The following is a 16,393-nucleotide window of genomic DNA, read 5'->3' as shown; positions in this document are numbered from 1 at the left end:
TGAGTGCCTCAAATAATACTATTTCCAAAATTGAAATGTATGTCTCATTAAAGGGGCAATCTGCAGTTGCTACAGCCATTTTTGGACTTGAATAATATAACTCATAAATGCCTCATGAGCTTAGTTCAGCTGTCGTACCCCATCAGAACCCAACATATAAGCTTGTTTTACTCCAATGTTTGAAACAATGTAAACCAACACTATATATATCCTCAAACCATGGTTAAAACGATAATTTTGCTATCATGAATGGGCAGTCCTTGCATCCATAGCTTTGTCTATGAATTTGAGAGTGGTTACATTTCTCCAGCCCCCATCCCTCAACTTTTAACCCGAAACAGGGTTTCAATAACAAAGAGAACGCTTTGTTATTGTTTCAACTACTGATTGCCCCTTTAAACTAAAGTATGTTCAATATGGCAAATGTGTGTAAATGCACAAATTAATATCATAAGCACTATTCCATTGACACAGCTCAATAGCCTCAGGTTCTATTGATCTGACTACAGTACATTGGCACACCTCAACAAACACTACTTACCATCATATAACCTACCATCATATAACCTACCATCATATAACCTACCATCATTTCCTAAAACTGTACAAGTATGTCAAAAGATACATTGTCTCATTTACATGATCCGCTCCCGAAACGCATGAATAAATAAGATATTTATACACAATTATTTTCCGAAGTGAGAAGATATGAAAAGTCATTGGACAACAACTGAGTTTTCAAAATGAAGACTGGCTAATTGATATGATGAATGATCTCCAACATCCAGAGTCCTGAGGAAGGGGACACTTTATAAATGACGGGGACAGTTTTTTTTCCTCATATACATAGTTAACAAAAGAAAGGTCCATATATGATTTAAAAACAGTAAATGTAATGGCTTTAGCCAGTGTGCTATGGTTGTGTCTATGTGAAAACATTGAGGTAACATAGACCCCCCACATTGGATGTGTGACCAAACCCATTCCTGCTCCAAAGTTAATTTACATGCACTCCACATCTCTCCTGTCAAGTAGCTACAGTGCATTCGGAAAGTATTCAGACCCCTTGACTTTTTCCCACATTTTGTTACGTTACAGCCATATTCTAAAATGGATTAAATAAATAAAAATCCTCATCAATCTGCACACAATACCCCATAAAGATCATCCTTGATATATTTCTACAACTTGATTGGAGTCCACCTGTGGTAAATTCAATTGATTGGACATGATTTGGAAAGGCACACACTTGTCTATATAAGGTCCCACAGTTGACAGTGCATGTCAGAGCAAAAACCAAGCCGTAGAGCTCAGAGGCAGGATTGTGTCGAGGCACAGATCTGGAGAAGGGTACCAAAAACTTTCTGCAGCATTGAAGGTCCCCAAGAACACAGTGGCCTCCATCATTCTTAAATGGAAGAAGTTTGGAACCACCAAGACTCTTCCTAGAGCTGGCCGCCCGGCCAAACTGTGCAATCGGGGGAGAAGGGCCTTGGTCAGAGAGGTGACCAAGAACCCGATGGTCACTCTGACAGAACTCCAGAGTTCCTCTGTGGAGATGGGAGAACCTTCCAGAAGGACAACCATCTCTGCAGCACTCCACCAATCAGGCCTTCATGGTAGAGTGGCCAGATAGAAGCCACTCCTCAGTAAAAGGCATGACAGCCCACTTGGAGTTTGCTAAAGGGCACCTAAAGGACTCTGACTATAAGAAACAAGATTCTCAGGTCTGATGAAACCAAGATTGAACTCTTTGGCCTGAATGCCAAGCGTCACATCTGGAGGAAACCTGGCACCATCCCTACGGTGTAGCATGGTGGTGGCAGCATCATGCTTTAGGGATGTTTTTCAGCGGCAGGGACCGGGAGACTAGTCAGGATCAAGGGAAAGATGAACGGAGCAAAGTACAGAGAGATCCTTAATGAAAACCTGCTCCAGAGTGCTCAGGACCTCACACTGGGGCGAAGGTTCACCTTCCAACAGGACAACGACCCTAAGCACACAGCCAAGACAACACAGGAGTGGCTTCGGGACAAGTCTCTAAATGTCCTTGAGTGGCCCAGCCAGAACCCGGACTTGAACCCGATCGAACATCTCTGGAGAGACCTGCAAATAGCTGTGCAGTGACGCTCCGCAGCCAACCTGACAGAGTTTGAGAGGATCTGCAGAGAGGAATGGGAGAAACTCCCCAAATACAGGTGTGCCAAGCTTGTAGCATCATACCCAAGAAGATTAGAGGCTGTAATCGCTGCCAAAGGTCTTTCAACAAAGTACTGAGTAAAGGGTCTGAATACTTATGTAAATGTGATATTTAAGTAAAAAATATGTGTGTAAATTGATGAGGAAAAAAAACAATTTCATCCATTTTAGAATAAGGCTGAAACGTAACAACATTTGGAAAAAGTCAAGGGGTCTGAATACTTTCTGAATGCACTGTATAGCAGTCCACACACCGCAAGACCTAAGGTTCTGATTCCACACGAGCAGATCTAGTTGACTAGACTACAAAGCTTTCCAGGATTCTGATCTTGGATCAGTTATATGTGATGCGTCGGTGGCTCAGGCCGCTGCTCGGATATATAATTCTATATCCACCTAAACTGATTGGAGGGTGGTCATCAAAGCAGCAGTGTCTTAATCTGATCCTGGACAGGCACATCTGGGCAGCCGGTTCAGTTAAACTGATACGGGATAGCGGGGGGAGACGAGGTGAACAGTGGTTGGAAATATGATCTGGGGTCAGCAGATCTGGGCGGCCTGCTCGTTGACGGCGCACCGGGCCTGGTGGACCCTGGTGCAGGAGGACGTGTGGCGGTTGAAGCTGTCCCGCCACATGAAGCGCTTGGCGCACAGGCTGCACTCGTAGGGCTTGACGCCCGTGTGAATCTTCATGTGGCCCACCAGGTGGTGCTTCATCTTGAAACTTTTGCCACACACGGCGCAGCCGTACGGCCTCAAGCCCAGGTGCATGCTCATGTGCCGGTCCCGCTGGCTCTTGTGGGTGAAGCTCTTGCCACACTGGCAGGGGTACAGCTTGTAGACCACTGAGGCGAAGCCCGAGTGGGAGGTCTCTTCCTGGATGCCACTGGGGTTTCCTTCCCCCCCGCCACCACTCTCCTCACACCCAGTTACCCCTCCTAGCATGTCATCTTTCAGCCCAAGCGGTGTCCCGTCGGCCTTGTCGGTGGAGAAGCCCTCCATGGAGGTACCATAGAAGTCCAGTGGGTCCTCCTCCAGGTTCTCCTCCTGCTGAGCCACCGGTTTCTCATCTATGCTGTGGTCCAGGGAGCTCCTGCTGGCCGAGGCCTGGAAGTGGGTAAGGTTCAGCTGCTCAGGGTCAGTGACTGCAGGGTCCCCGCTAAAGAGGGCCCCGTCGCCCCTGCAATCTGCACGCCTTTCCGACTTCACGTGGACCCATTTCCTGTGGCCCATGATGCTGGGCGGGACGTAGGCTGGTCTGGAGTACTGGTAGTCCCCCTCGCCACCCTCCTCATCATCCCCATCCTGGCTGGCGGCCTCGCTACCTGAGCCGTCGTGGTCGACCGGTGGCGAGCAGCTTCCACCGGGCTGGGTGCTGTTGTTCTCCAGAGTGGGTGGGGAGAAGCTGTTCTCCAGGAGCTGGTCCATCTCCATTTTGGCAAAGCCCTCCACTGCTCCTCCTCCTCCTCCGCCGTCCTCCAGGCCCATGGCGCCGTCCCCAGGGCTGTGGTAGCTGCTGTCCCCAGGGGAAGGCCTGTCCCTCAGCCCACCAAAAGACTTGTGCACTAATGTGCTAGCGCCGCTTCCTACCACCTCTAAGAGCTCAGTGCACTTGTCCACCACGTGCCACATCTGGAGGAAGCTAGCTGCCGTGAGGAAAGCTACCACCTCGCCGGCCGGTAGGTGGAGGGTGCCCGTGTAGCAAGACAGGAGGAGGCGTTCGAACACGCACGGGTGCATGACGTCGGGTAAAACGCAGCGGGCGCTGTTTTTAAGGAGCACTTGGTCGCAGAAGTAGGGCGAACTGGCGGCCAGGATGGCCCGGTGAGCACGGTACTGGTGGCCCTGGATGACCACGATGATGTCACAGAGCTGGCCCCTCTGCCGCTGCTGGTTGAGCTTCTGCAGCAGGGTTCCGGAGAAGTTTGGGAAGTCCACGCGGAGCACATTCCCCTCGGACTCCATGGCAGCCAGGGGTCTAGATCTAGAATATGTAGAACATGAACAGGTCATTAATTGTGTTGATGTTAACTATGTGGGTTATAGATCTACACTGAGTATACCAAACATTAGGCCCAACGTCCTAAAATTGAGTTGCACCCCCCCCCCCACTACATCTATTACCATACCCTGTTCAAAAGGCACTTCAATATTTTGTCTTGCCCATTCACTCTCTGAATGGCACACATACACAATCCATGTCTCAAGGCTTAAAAATCCTTCTTTAACCTGTCTCGTCCCCTTCATCTACACTGATTGAAGTGGATTTATCAATAAGGGATCATAGCTTTCACCTGGATTCACCTGGTCAGTCTATGTCATGGAAAGAGAAGATGTTCTTAATGTTTTGTATACTCAGTATAGATTAGAACATTAATAGGTCATTAAAAAGGATAGTTCATGTAAAATCGATATGTGGGTCAAATTACCCTTACATTGAATTATGTCTGAAGGCCCATTGTGACAGAATCCACAATAATCCATGATTTACTTCTGGCTACAGCCTGGAGTTTGCATACTCGCATCGTCAGTTTTCATATGTGGAAACAGCCGAACCGATGTTAGCAAAGCTGCACTGCAAGCCGAAACTTCCTCAAAAACACTTCAAACTAAGTTTGGTGTGTCGATACTCGCAAAGAACCTGTCCACATTTTCTTAGCCGTGAGAATGTTGTTCTTTTTTTACTAGATATGTGTTAACTAACCTGTTCCTGGCGATACTTTCTTCGTTCTCGATTCGGTTAAAAAAGTATCTTAGAAATGTCAGTGTCCAGTTGCAGGTGTTTTTATTTATTTTATTTGACCTTTATTTAACCGGTAAGCCAGTTGAGAACAAGTTCTCATTTACAACTGCGACCTGGCCAAGATAAAGCAAAAGCAGTGCGATAAAAACAACAACACAGAGTTACATATGGGGTAAACAAAACATAAAGTCAAAAATACAACAGAAAATATATATACAGTGTGTGCGAATGTAGTAAGTTATGGAGGTAAGGCAATAAATAGGCCATAGTGCAAAATAGTTACAATTTTGTATTAACACTGGAATGATAGATGTGCAAAAGATGATGTGCAAATAGAGATACTGGGGTGCAAATTAGCAAAATAAATAACAATATGGGGATGAGGTAGTTGGGTGGGCTAATTTCAGATGGGCTGTGTACAGGTGCAGTGATCGGTAAGCTGCTCTGACAACTGATGCTTAAAGTTAGTGAGGGAGATAAGAGTCTCCAGCTTCAGAGATTTTTGCAGTTCGTTCCAGTCATTGGCAGCAGAGAACTGGAAGGAATGGCGGCCAAAGGAGGTGTTGGCTTTGGGGATGACCAGTGAGATATACCTGCTGGAGCGCAGACTACGGGTGGGTGTTGCTCTGGTGACCAGTGAGCTAAGATACGGCAGGGATTTGCCTAGCAGTGATTTATAGATGACCTGCAGCCAGTGGGTTTGGCGACGAATATGTAGTGAGGGCCAGCCAACAAGAGCATACAGGTCACAATGGTGGGTAGTATATGGGGCTTTGGTGACAAAACGGATGGCACTGTGATAGACTACATCCAATTTGCTGAGCAGAGTGTTGGAGGCTATTTTGTAAATGACATCGCTGAAGTCAAGGATCGGTAGGATAGTCAGTTTCACGAGGGCATGTTTGTTTCGCTTTGTTGCGAAATAGGAAGCCGATTCTAGATCTAACTTTTGATTGGAGATGCTTAATGTGAGTCTGGAAGGAGAGTTTACAGTTTAACCAGACACCTAGGTATTTGTAGTTGTCCACATACTCTAAGTCAGACCCGCCGAGAGTAGTGATCCTAGTCGGGTGGGCGGGTGCAAGCAGCATTCGGTTGAAGAGCATGCATTTAGTTTTACTAGTGTTTAAGAGCAGTTGGAGGCTACGGAAGGAGTGTTGTATGGCGTTGAAGCTCGTTTGGAGGTTTGTTAACACAGTGTCCAATGAAGGGCCAGATGTATACAAAATGGTGTCGTCCGCATAGAGGTGGATCCGAGCGTCACCAGCAGCAAGAGCGACATCATTGATATTCACAGAGAATAGAGTCGGCCCGAGAACTGAACCCTGTGGCACCCCCATAGAGACTGCCAGAGGTCCAGACAACAGGCCCTCCAATTTGACACATTGAACTCTATCTGAGAAGTAGTTGGTGAACCAGGCGAGGCAGTCATTTGAGAAACCAAGGCTATTTAGTCTACCAATAAGAATGTGGTGGTTGACAGAGTCGAAAGCCTTGGCCAGGTTGATGAAGACGGCTGCGCAGTACTGTCTTTTATCGATCGCGGTTATAATATCGTTTAGGACCTTGAGCGTGGCTGAGGTGCACCCATGACCAGCTCGGAAACCGGATTGCATATCGGAGAAGGTACGGTGGGATTCGAAATGGTCGGTGATCTGTTTGTTAACTTGGCTTTCAAATACTTTCGAAAGGCAGGGCAGGATGGATATAGGTCTGTAACAGTTCGGATCTAGTGTGTCACCCCCTTTGAAGAGGGGGATGACCGCGGCAGCTGTCCAATCTCTGGGGATCTCAGATGTTACGAAAGAGAGGTTGAACAGGCTAGTAATAGGGGTTGCGACAATTTCGGCGGCTAATTTTAGAAAGAAAGGATCCAGATTGTATAGCCCAGCTGATTTGTAGGGGTCCAGATTTTTCAGCTCTTTCAGAACATCAGCTGTCTGAATTTGTGTGAAGGAGAAGCGGGGGGGCATGGGCAAGTTGCAGCGGAGGGTGCAGAGCTGGTGGCAGGGGTAGTGGTAGCCAGGTGGAAAGCGTGGCCAGCCGTAGCAAAATGCTTGTTGAAATTCTCGATTATTGTAGATTTATCGGTGGTGACAGTGTTTCCTAGCCTCAGTGCAGTGGGCAGTTGGGAGGAGGTGCTCTTATTCTCCATGGACTTTACAGTGTCCCAAAACTTTTAGGAGTTAGTGCTACAGGATGCACATTTTTGTTTGAAAAAGCTAGCCTTTGCTTTCCTAACTGCTTGTGTATATTGGTTCCTGACTTCCCTGAAAAGTTGCATATCGCGGGGCGGTTCTACAAATGCCAGCGAAAACTCCGAAAGATATTAAATCGATGTTTTGTACCTAGTGAGAAATGCCTCTTGAATGTGTGTAGAATGTTTGTTTTGTTAGCACTGTGTGACACGCTGTCATCTACAGTGGCTTGCGAAAGTATTCACCCCCCTTGGCATTTTTCCTATTTTGTTGCCTTACAACCTGGAATTAAAATGGATTTTGGGGGGGTTTGTATCATTTAATTTACACAACATGCCTACCACTTTGAAGATGCAAAATATTTTTTATTGTGAAACAAACAAGAAATAAGACTAAAAAACTGAAACTTGAGCGTGCAGAACTATTCACCCCCCCAAAGTCAATACTTTGTAGAGCCACCTTTTGCAGCAATTACAGCTGCAAGTCTCTTGGGGTATGTCTCTATAAGCTTGGCACATCTAGCCACTGGGATTTTTGCCCATTCTTCAAGGCAAAACTGCTCCAGCTCCTTCAAGTTGGATGGGTTCCGCTGGTGTACAGCAATCTTTAAGTCATTCCACACATTCTCAATTGGATTGAGGTCTGGGCTTTGACTAGGCCATTCCAAGACATTTAAATGTTTCCCCTTAAACCACTCAAGTGTTGCTTTAGCAGTATGCTTAGGGTCATTGTCCTGCTGGGAGGTGAACCTCCGTCCCAGTCTCAAATCTCTGGAAGACTGAAACAGGTTTCCCTCAAGAATTTCACTGTATTTAGCGCCATCCATCATTCCTTCAACTCTGACCAGTTTCCCGGTCCCTGCCGATGAAAAACATCCCCACAGCATGATGCTGCCACCACCATGCTTCACTGTGGGGATGGTGTTCTCAGGGTGATGAGAGGTGTTGGGTTTGCGCCAGACATAGCGTTTTCCTTGATGGCCAAAAAGCTCAATTTTAGTTTCATCTGACCGGAGTACCTTCTTCCATGCCTTTTGGCGAAACGTGTTTGCTTATTTTTTTCTTTAAGCAATAGCTTTTTTCTGGCCACTCTTCAGCAAAGCCCAGCTCTGTGGAGTGTACGGCTTAAAGTGGTCCTATGGACAGATACTCCAATCTCCGCTGTGGAGCTTTGCAGCTCCTTCAGGGTTATCTTTGGTCTCTTTGTTGCCTCTCTGATTAATGCCCTCCTTGCCTGGTCCGTGAGTTTTGTTGGGCGGCCCTCTCTTGGCAGGTTGGTTGTGGTGCCATATTCTTTCCATTTTTTAATAATTACATTTACATTTTAGTCATTTAGCAGACGCTCTTATCCAGAGCGACTTACAGTTAGTGAGTGCATACATTTTTTTATTTTTTTATTTTTTTCATACTGGCCCCCCACGGGAATCGAACCCACAACCCTGGCGTTGCAAACGCCATGCTCTACCAACATCCCTGCCGGCCATTCCCTCCCCTACCCTGGACGACGCTGGGCCAATTGTGCGCCGCCCCATGGGTCTCCCGGTCACGGCCGGCTACGACAGAGCCTGGATTCGAACTAGGATCTCTAGTGGCACAGCTAGCACTGCGATGCAGTGCCTTAGACCACTGCGCCACTCGGGAGACAGTGCTCCGTGGGATGTTCAAAGTTTCTGATATGTTTTTATAACCCAACCCTGATCTGTACTTCTCCACAACTTTGTCCCTGACCTGTTTGGAGAGCTCCTTGGTCTTCATGGTGCCGCTTGCTTTGTGGTGCCCCTTGTTTAGTGGTGCCCCTTGCTTAGTGGTGTTGCAGACTCTGGGGCCTTTCAGAACAGGTGTATATATACTGAGATCATTTGACAGATCATGTGACACTTAAATAAAGTCCACCTGTGTGCAATCTAACTAATTATGTGACTTCTGAAGGTAATTGGTTGCACCAGATCTTATTTAGGGGCTTCATAGCAAAGGTGGTGAATACATATGCATACACCACTTTTCCGTTATTTATTTTTATTTATTTTTTGAAACAAGTAATTTTTTTCATTTCACTATTTTGTGTATGTCCATTACATGAAATCCAAAATAAATATATATTTAAATTACAGGTTGTAATGCAACAAAATAGGAAAAACGCCAAGGGGGATGAATACTTTTGCAAGGCACTGTACTTCTACATGTGTCCGCGTCGCATAGAAACACAACTCAAGGTCAGGGTAATTTGACCCACATATAGATTTTGCATGAAGTATCCCTTTAAATTGTGTTGAAGTTAACTACGTAGGTTCTAGATGTATTGCCTGTATTGTTACATTTACATTGACATTTTGAGTCATTTAGCAGACGCTCTTATCCAGAGCGACTTACAGTTTAGTGAGTGCATACCATTATTTTTTATATTTTTCATACTGGCCCCCCGTGGGAATCGAACCCACAACCCTGGCGTTGCAAACGCCATGCTCTACCAACTGAGCTACATCCCTGCCGGCCATTCCCTCCCCTACCCTGGACGACGCTGGGCCAATTGTGCTCCGCCCCATGGGTTCAAGTTTAATTTGTCACATGCACTTGTGCAGGGAAATGATTAACTTACAAGCTCTACCCAACAGTGCAGTATTCAATATAAAAAAGTATAACTAATAAGAAAATAAAAATCACAACAAATAAGAGAGAAAGATATATACAGGGTCCGCTATATTCAAGGCCAGCTACATACAGGGTCAGCTATATACAGGGTCAGTGCCACATGTACAATGTGCAGGGATACTGGAGTATTGAGGTAGATATGTACATGTCCCCACATGAAAAAATACTACAGTTTACTATCGAATACTAGAGTACTTACTATAGAATTCTATAGTAAACTGTAGTATACTGTAGAATACTATACTACACACTGTTGTATCCCTTGATCATGTGTAGTCCCTACTATAGAATGTTGTAGTATACTGTATAATACTATAGTAAATACTATAATATTACCCCCCCCCCAAAAAAAGTACTTTAATAAATACTACAGTAATGTCCGCAAAAACACTACACTTTTTAAAGTATATTTAAATACTACAGTTTTAAATTTGCACCCTGCCCACATTCACTACCACGTGGGTGTGCGCGCGGTAGTGAATGTGTGTATGTAAGTGTAAACGTGAGTGTGTGTGTGTGTGTGTGTGTGTGTGTGTAAGAGTGACAGTGTAGGCGTGAAAGGCAGATATACATGTAAACAGGCCTGAAAAGTGACGGGTAGCAGCTTATTGCTGAACGTATTATCGTCTAGCTATATTACCTCAAAGGGGTATTGTCGGACATTGACCTAGTACTTTGCATTGCATTCGTGTTTTAACTTTGCAAACACAGTTTCTGTGATTTGCCTGATAACGCTGACAAATAAAATATAGCCTAGAAAAATCCACGTTCACTCCCACTTAGCTAGGAGATGTGATAAAAATGCAATATCTGTGATTAACTATCCATGCCAGCTTATAAGAACGTAGCGACATATTTCATAATCATATTCATCAAAGGAGACTACACGGAGTAGCTAGAACTTGCTAAAGATGGCCATTATCATTTACATAAGTGGAGTGTGCACTCAATAATGGTACTCAATGATAAAAGCTGTGACCAACCAAATACAATTGAATACTAAATTAAGTAAAAACGTAGGTAAGCCATATAGCTTTTGATGTCAACTTCGGCAAACTGTTATGTGCATACCTATTTGCATACAGAACTGCGTGCAAGTGTCACATTTCCATTTTCCTTGCGATTCACACGATGCTGAAAAATTATGTTGCAGAAGCTGGCTAGCTGGGCTAGCCAATGGCGCTAACCAAGTAGCATGCACTGAATACATCAAATCCTTACGATTATGATGAATTTCTAGGTTTTCAAGAATGACTGGCCATACGTCAATATCTCGGTATCGTACATGCATGCAAAAATAGAGTTGTCTCACCTTTGATTTCATTTCTTTCTCTTGATTTAGAATACAACAGTCGCTTCTCTTCCGAGTTCCACTGGATTTCTTTCAGCCTACGTCATCACGTAACCAAGAATCGCATGGCGCATGATGAGCAATGTAAACAAACCCGCCCCCAGCCCCGCCCTCCCTGTCTGGGTTGCCAGATGAGTTAGAATCATGGCTGGAGAGGAGAGGGTTCTCAAAGTTGTAGGTTTATCGGACAGAGTCTTACTTCTGTAGATTCATACATAATGTTGGCGTACAACAATGTTATTTTTCTAAATTCTTAAAGTTCAAATAATGAATAATATGTCTCATAATACATATTTGAGTTAATCTCATCCTATCAAAATACAAATGAAATACTCCGTTGTGTGCAACGTAGTGAGAGGATGAACTGATATTTGACAGAAAAAGACAAGGAAAGGAAAAAGTTATTTTGTAGCACACCCTTGAAAAAGACCAAGTGGAAACGTTGGGTGTCTAATACTAAGCATATGACTTTGATATCCTGCGCATGTTTTTCCCTGTGGATATATTTTTGTATTCTTGCAACCACATTCATACATCTTTCCATAAAAAAACAAAATTGGGTTATTTATGAAAAGACGTGTGAACCACACTAGGTGGCATTACAGGCTAACCTGAGAGAGCTTTCAGACGATGGCTTGTTAGTTTGAGATCTTTCCCAGGACAGGCCTAACCTTTGAACCTGAAGTGTACAAATGTTTTGACCAGTGAAAGGGTAAAGAATGATGAACCTTCATGTTTCTCTGGAGAACATTATTATCATGCATTGTAATATGGTTTGAACACTTGGCACCTTACGCCACCATTCAGTCAACTTTAGGTTAAATGTGATACAAGTTGATATAATGTGAATTGCCTAGTATTGCCAGTTCAACTTTATGTTCATTGCATTCAACTCTGTCTAGTATATTGTGTACACTGTCAGTCTGATTTCCTACAGTATATGTTTATACAGACAAATTACAAATAAGAGAAAACATGGTTTGTCCTAGCACAAGCAAGCTCAAGACAATTATCTGAAATTATCCACTCCCTGACACAACACACACACACACACACACACACACACACACACACACACCAAAAAAAAAGCTGAGGGGGCACAAAGTAGGTGAGGATGGCTGGGGGGTGAGGTTGGAGAATTAGGCATTTTTTAAACACCTGAAACAGCTTTTTCCCGTAATTTAGAGCCATAATCATTATGCTTAATTCTATGAAGAAAATAAAATACAGTGTATTCGGAAAGTATTCAGACCCCTTGACTTTTTCCACATTTTGTTACGTTACAGCCATATTCTAAAATGGATTAAATTGTTTTTTTCATTCATCAATTTACACACAATACCCCCTAATGACAAAGCAAAAACAGGTTTTTAGACATTTGTATGAATATATATTTTTTAAAATATTACATTTACATAAGTATTCAGACCCTTTACTCAGTACTTTGTTGTAGCACCTTTGGCAGCGATTACAACCTTGAGTCTTCTTGGGTATGACGCTACAAGCTTGGCACCTCTGTATTTGGGGATTGTCTCAGATTCTTCTCTGCAAATCCTCTCAAGCTCTGTCAAGTTGGATGGGGAGTGTCCCTGCACAGCTATTTGCAGGTCTCTCCAGAGATGTTAGATCGGATTCAAGTCCAGGCTCTGGCTGGGCAACTCAAGGACATTCAGAGACTTGCGATGTCTTGGCTGTGTGCTTAGGGTCGTTGTCCTGTTGGAAGGTGAACCTTCACCCCAGTCTGAGGTCCTGAGCGCTCTGGAGCAGGTTTTCATGAAGGATCTCTCTGTACTTTGCTCCGTTCATCTTTCCCTCGATCCTGACTAGTCTCTAAGTCCCTGCCACTGAAAAACATCCCTAAAGCATGATGCTGCCACCACCATGCTTCACCGTAGGGATGGTGCCAGGTTTCCTCCAGACGTGACGCTTGGCATTCAGGCCAAAGAGTTCAATCTTGGTTTCATCAGACCAGAGAATCTTGTTTCTCATGGTCTGAGAGTCCTTTAGGTGCCTTTTGGCAAACTCCAAGCGGGCTGTCGTGTGCCTTTTACTGAGGAGTGGCTTCCGTCTGGCCACATTACCATAAAGGCCTGATTGGTGGAGTGCTGCAGAGATGGTTGTCCTTCTGGAAGGTTCTCTCATCTCCACAGAGGAACTCTGGAGATCTGTCAGAGTGACCATCGGGTTATTGGTCACCTCCCTGACCAAGGCCCTTCTCCCCCGATTGCTCAGTTTGGCCAGGCAGCCAGCTCTAGGAAGAGTCTTGGTGGTTCCAAACTTCTTCCATTTAAGAATGATGGAGGCCACTGTGTTCTTGGGGACCTTCAATGCTGCAGAAATGTTTTGGTACCCTTCTCCAGATCTGTGCCTCGACACAATCCTGTCTCATCGCTTGGTTTTTGCTCTGACATGCACTGTCAACTGTGGGACCTTATATAGACAGGTGTGTGCCTTTCCAAATCATGTCCAATCAATTGAATTTACCACAGGTGGACTCCAATCAAGTTGTAGAAACATCTCAAGGATGATCAATGGAAACAGGATGCACCTGAGCTCAATTTCGAGTCTAATAGCAAAGGGTCTGAATATTTATGTAAATATTTTATTTATTTATTTATTACCAGTTTTTGCTTTGTCATTATGGGGTATTGTGGTATTGATGAGGAAAACATTTAATTTAATCAATTTTAGAATAAGGCTGTAACGTAACAAAATGTGAAAAAGTCAAGAGGTCTGAATACTTTCCGAATGCACCAGTTTTTGCTTTGTCATTATGGGGTATTGTGGTATTGATGAGGAAAACATTTAATTTAATCAATTTTAGAATAAGGCTGTAACGTATCATTTTTTTTTTTTTACATTTTAGTCATTTAGCAGACGCTCTTATCCAGAGCGACTTACAGGAGCAATTAGGGTTAAGTGCCTTGCTCAAGGGCACATTTACGTCATTTAGCAGACGCTCTTATCCAGAGCGATGAACGCAATGCCCTCGTTTGGGTGTAGGGACTGATCAGAGGCTGAAGGTACGGAGGTGCCGTTCCCCTCACTGCTCCATAGGCAAGCACCATGGTCTTGTAACGGATGCGAGCTTCAACTGGAAGCCAGTGGAGTGTGCGGAGGAGGGGGGTGACGTGAGAGAACTTGGGAAGGTTGAACACCAGACGGGCTGCGGCATTCTGGATGAGTTGTAGGGGTTTAATGGCACAGGCAGGGAGGCCAGCCAACAGCGAGTTGCAGTAATCCAGACGGGAGATGACAAGTGCCTGGATTAGGACCTGTGCCGCTTCCTGTGTAAGGCAGGGTCGTACTCTCCGAATGTTGTAGAGCATGAACCTGCAGGATCGGGTCACCGCCTTGATGTTAGCGGAGAACGACAGGGTGTTGTCCAGGGTCACGCCAAGGCTCTTCGCACTCTGGGAGGAGGACACAACGGAGTTGTCAACCGTGATGGCGAGATCATGGAACGGGCAGTCCTTCCCCGGGAGGAAGAGCAGCTCCGTCTTGCCAGGGTTCAGCTTGAGGTGGTGATCCGTCATCCATACTAATATGTCTGCCAGACATGCAGAGATGCGATTCGCCACCTGGTTATCAGAAGGGGGAAAGGAGAAGATTAGTTGTGTATCGTCAGCGTAGCAATGATAGGAGAGGCCATGTGAGGATATGACAGAGCCAAGTATCAAAATGTGAAAAGTCAAGAGGTCTGAATACTTTCCGAATGCACTGTATATTCTTCTGCATATCTAAACATACCTCTTTAGCTGTCTGTATCCTCCTGACTGGTGGTTCTTTGTTTAAAGAAACGTAATATGCTTCTATGCATCTCTGCTAAAATCTGGGTAAAAGATTGAAAGGAATGTGAGTCTTATTCAGTACATTTAGTTATTGCTTGCTTTTCTAAAGTCTACCAACCTATCGAGCAGGCATGTCAGCTAAAATACAGGCTGACTAAATAATGGAAACACTTGAGTAAATGAGGGATACAAAGTACTGTATATTGAAAGCAGGTGCTTCCACACAGGTGTGGTTCCTGAGTTAATTAAGCAATTCAAATCCCATCATGCTTAGGGTCATATATAAAAATGCATGGCAGGCCATTATTTTGGCTACCATGGCTAGGATGACAATGCCCCCATCCACAGGGCACTAGTGGTCTCTGAATGGTTTGATGAGCATGAAAACGATGTAAACCACATGCCATGGCCGTCTCAGTCACCAGATCTCAACCCAATTGAACACTTATAGGAGGTTCTGGAGCGGCGCCTGAGACAGCATTTTCCACCACCGTCAACAAAAACACAAAATGATGGAATTTCTTGTGGAAGAATGGTGTCGCATCCCTCCAATAGAGTTCCAGACGCCTGTAGAATCTATGCCAAGGCGTATTGAAGGTGTTCTGGTTCGTGGTGGCCCAACGCCCTATTAAGACACTTTACGTTGGTGTTTCCTTTATTTTGGCAGTTACTCTAACTTGATTGATAGCCTGAAATGGCTTCTTGGTAGCTATGAGGTTGAGAGATATGTTCCCAATCTGGGCTAGCTAAAGCCAACTTCATAAAATTACTAAGTGGCTAGTAATATTACAGAGTATTACAGAACAATCATTATTTTTTTGTATTTTTTATTTTTAAACAGGACAAATCTGGGGGCACGTGCCCCTGTGCCCCCTATGGGCATGACACCTCTGCCAGCACACACACACACGCCCACACACACGCCCACACACACACCCACACACACACCCACACACACAGCCAACAAAACTGTGTTTTTCAAAATGGCTTTTTTGACCTCGAGGGTTGATCTTGATATCGATAATGTTTTCAAAGTAGCCCGATCAAAGGGTCTACTGTTGGAAGTTGTAATCTGTCCTGAAGTGGGCCTTTGTTGGCCTGCGCCGGCCGGTCGCTTGACCAGACATTCTTTGGCCCTGCGCTGTGGGCCCCTCCTATTCAGGGCAGGTGCAGGGATCAGAGAAGGGAGGCCTGAGCTCCTCCAGCTGGGAATGGAGCCTTGCTCCTAGTATCTGTGTCCCAAATGGCACCCTATTTCCTATATAGTGCACTACTTTTGACCAGAGCCTATAGCGTACACTATATAGGGAATAGGGTGCCATTTTGGGAAGCAGTCAGTGACATTTTGGGCCACAACCAATGTGTAAGAAAAATATTTTGACTCTGCAATTTGTTTTACAGGGGCTCCAGGTTCTCACAGAGCGAGTAGAAGCTGCAGATCTGTTCTTGGGTATTAGTGAGGT

General features: G+C 44.9%; 1 protein-coding gene across 1 annotated transcript; it reads right to left on the bottom strand.

The window, feature by feature from the left end:
• Window positions 1–2,383: 2,383 nt before the first annotated feature.
• LOC311128129 (zinc finger and BTB domain-containing protein 43-like) lies at window positions 2,384–11,155 on the bottom strand. Its single transcript, XM_084160105.1, has 2 exons — window positions 11,101–11,155; window positions 2,384–4,183 (listed from the first exon to the last, which is right to left on the bottom strand). Exon 2 carries the CDS (start codon window positions 4,162–4,164, stop codon window positions 2,740–2,742), a length of 1,425 nt encoding a protein of 474 aa, XP_084016231.1. The 5' UTR covers window positions 4,165–4,183; window positions 11,101–11,155; the 3' UTR covers window positions 2,384–2,739.
• Window positions 11,156–16,393: the final 5,238 nt, after the last annotated feature.

This window comes from Coregonus lavaretus, assembly GCF_964263955.1.
Source record: "Coregonus lavaretus genome assembly, chromosome: 4".
In the NCBI taxonomy this organism is placed as follows: domain Eukaryota; kingdom Metazoa; phylum Chordata; class Actinopteri; order Salmoniformes; family Salmonidae; genus Coregonus; species Coregonus lavaretus.
Note: the sequence above shows the minus strand (reverse complement) of the source record. Positions and strands in the feature narration are given on the sequence as shown.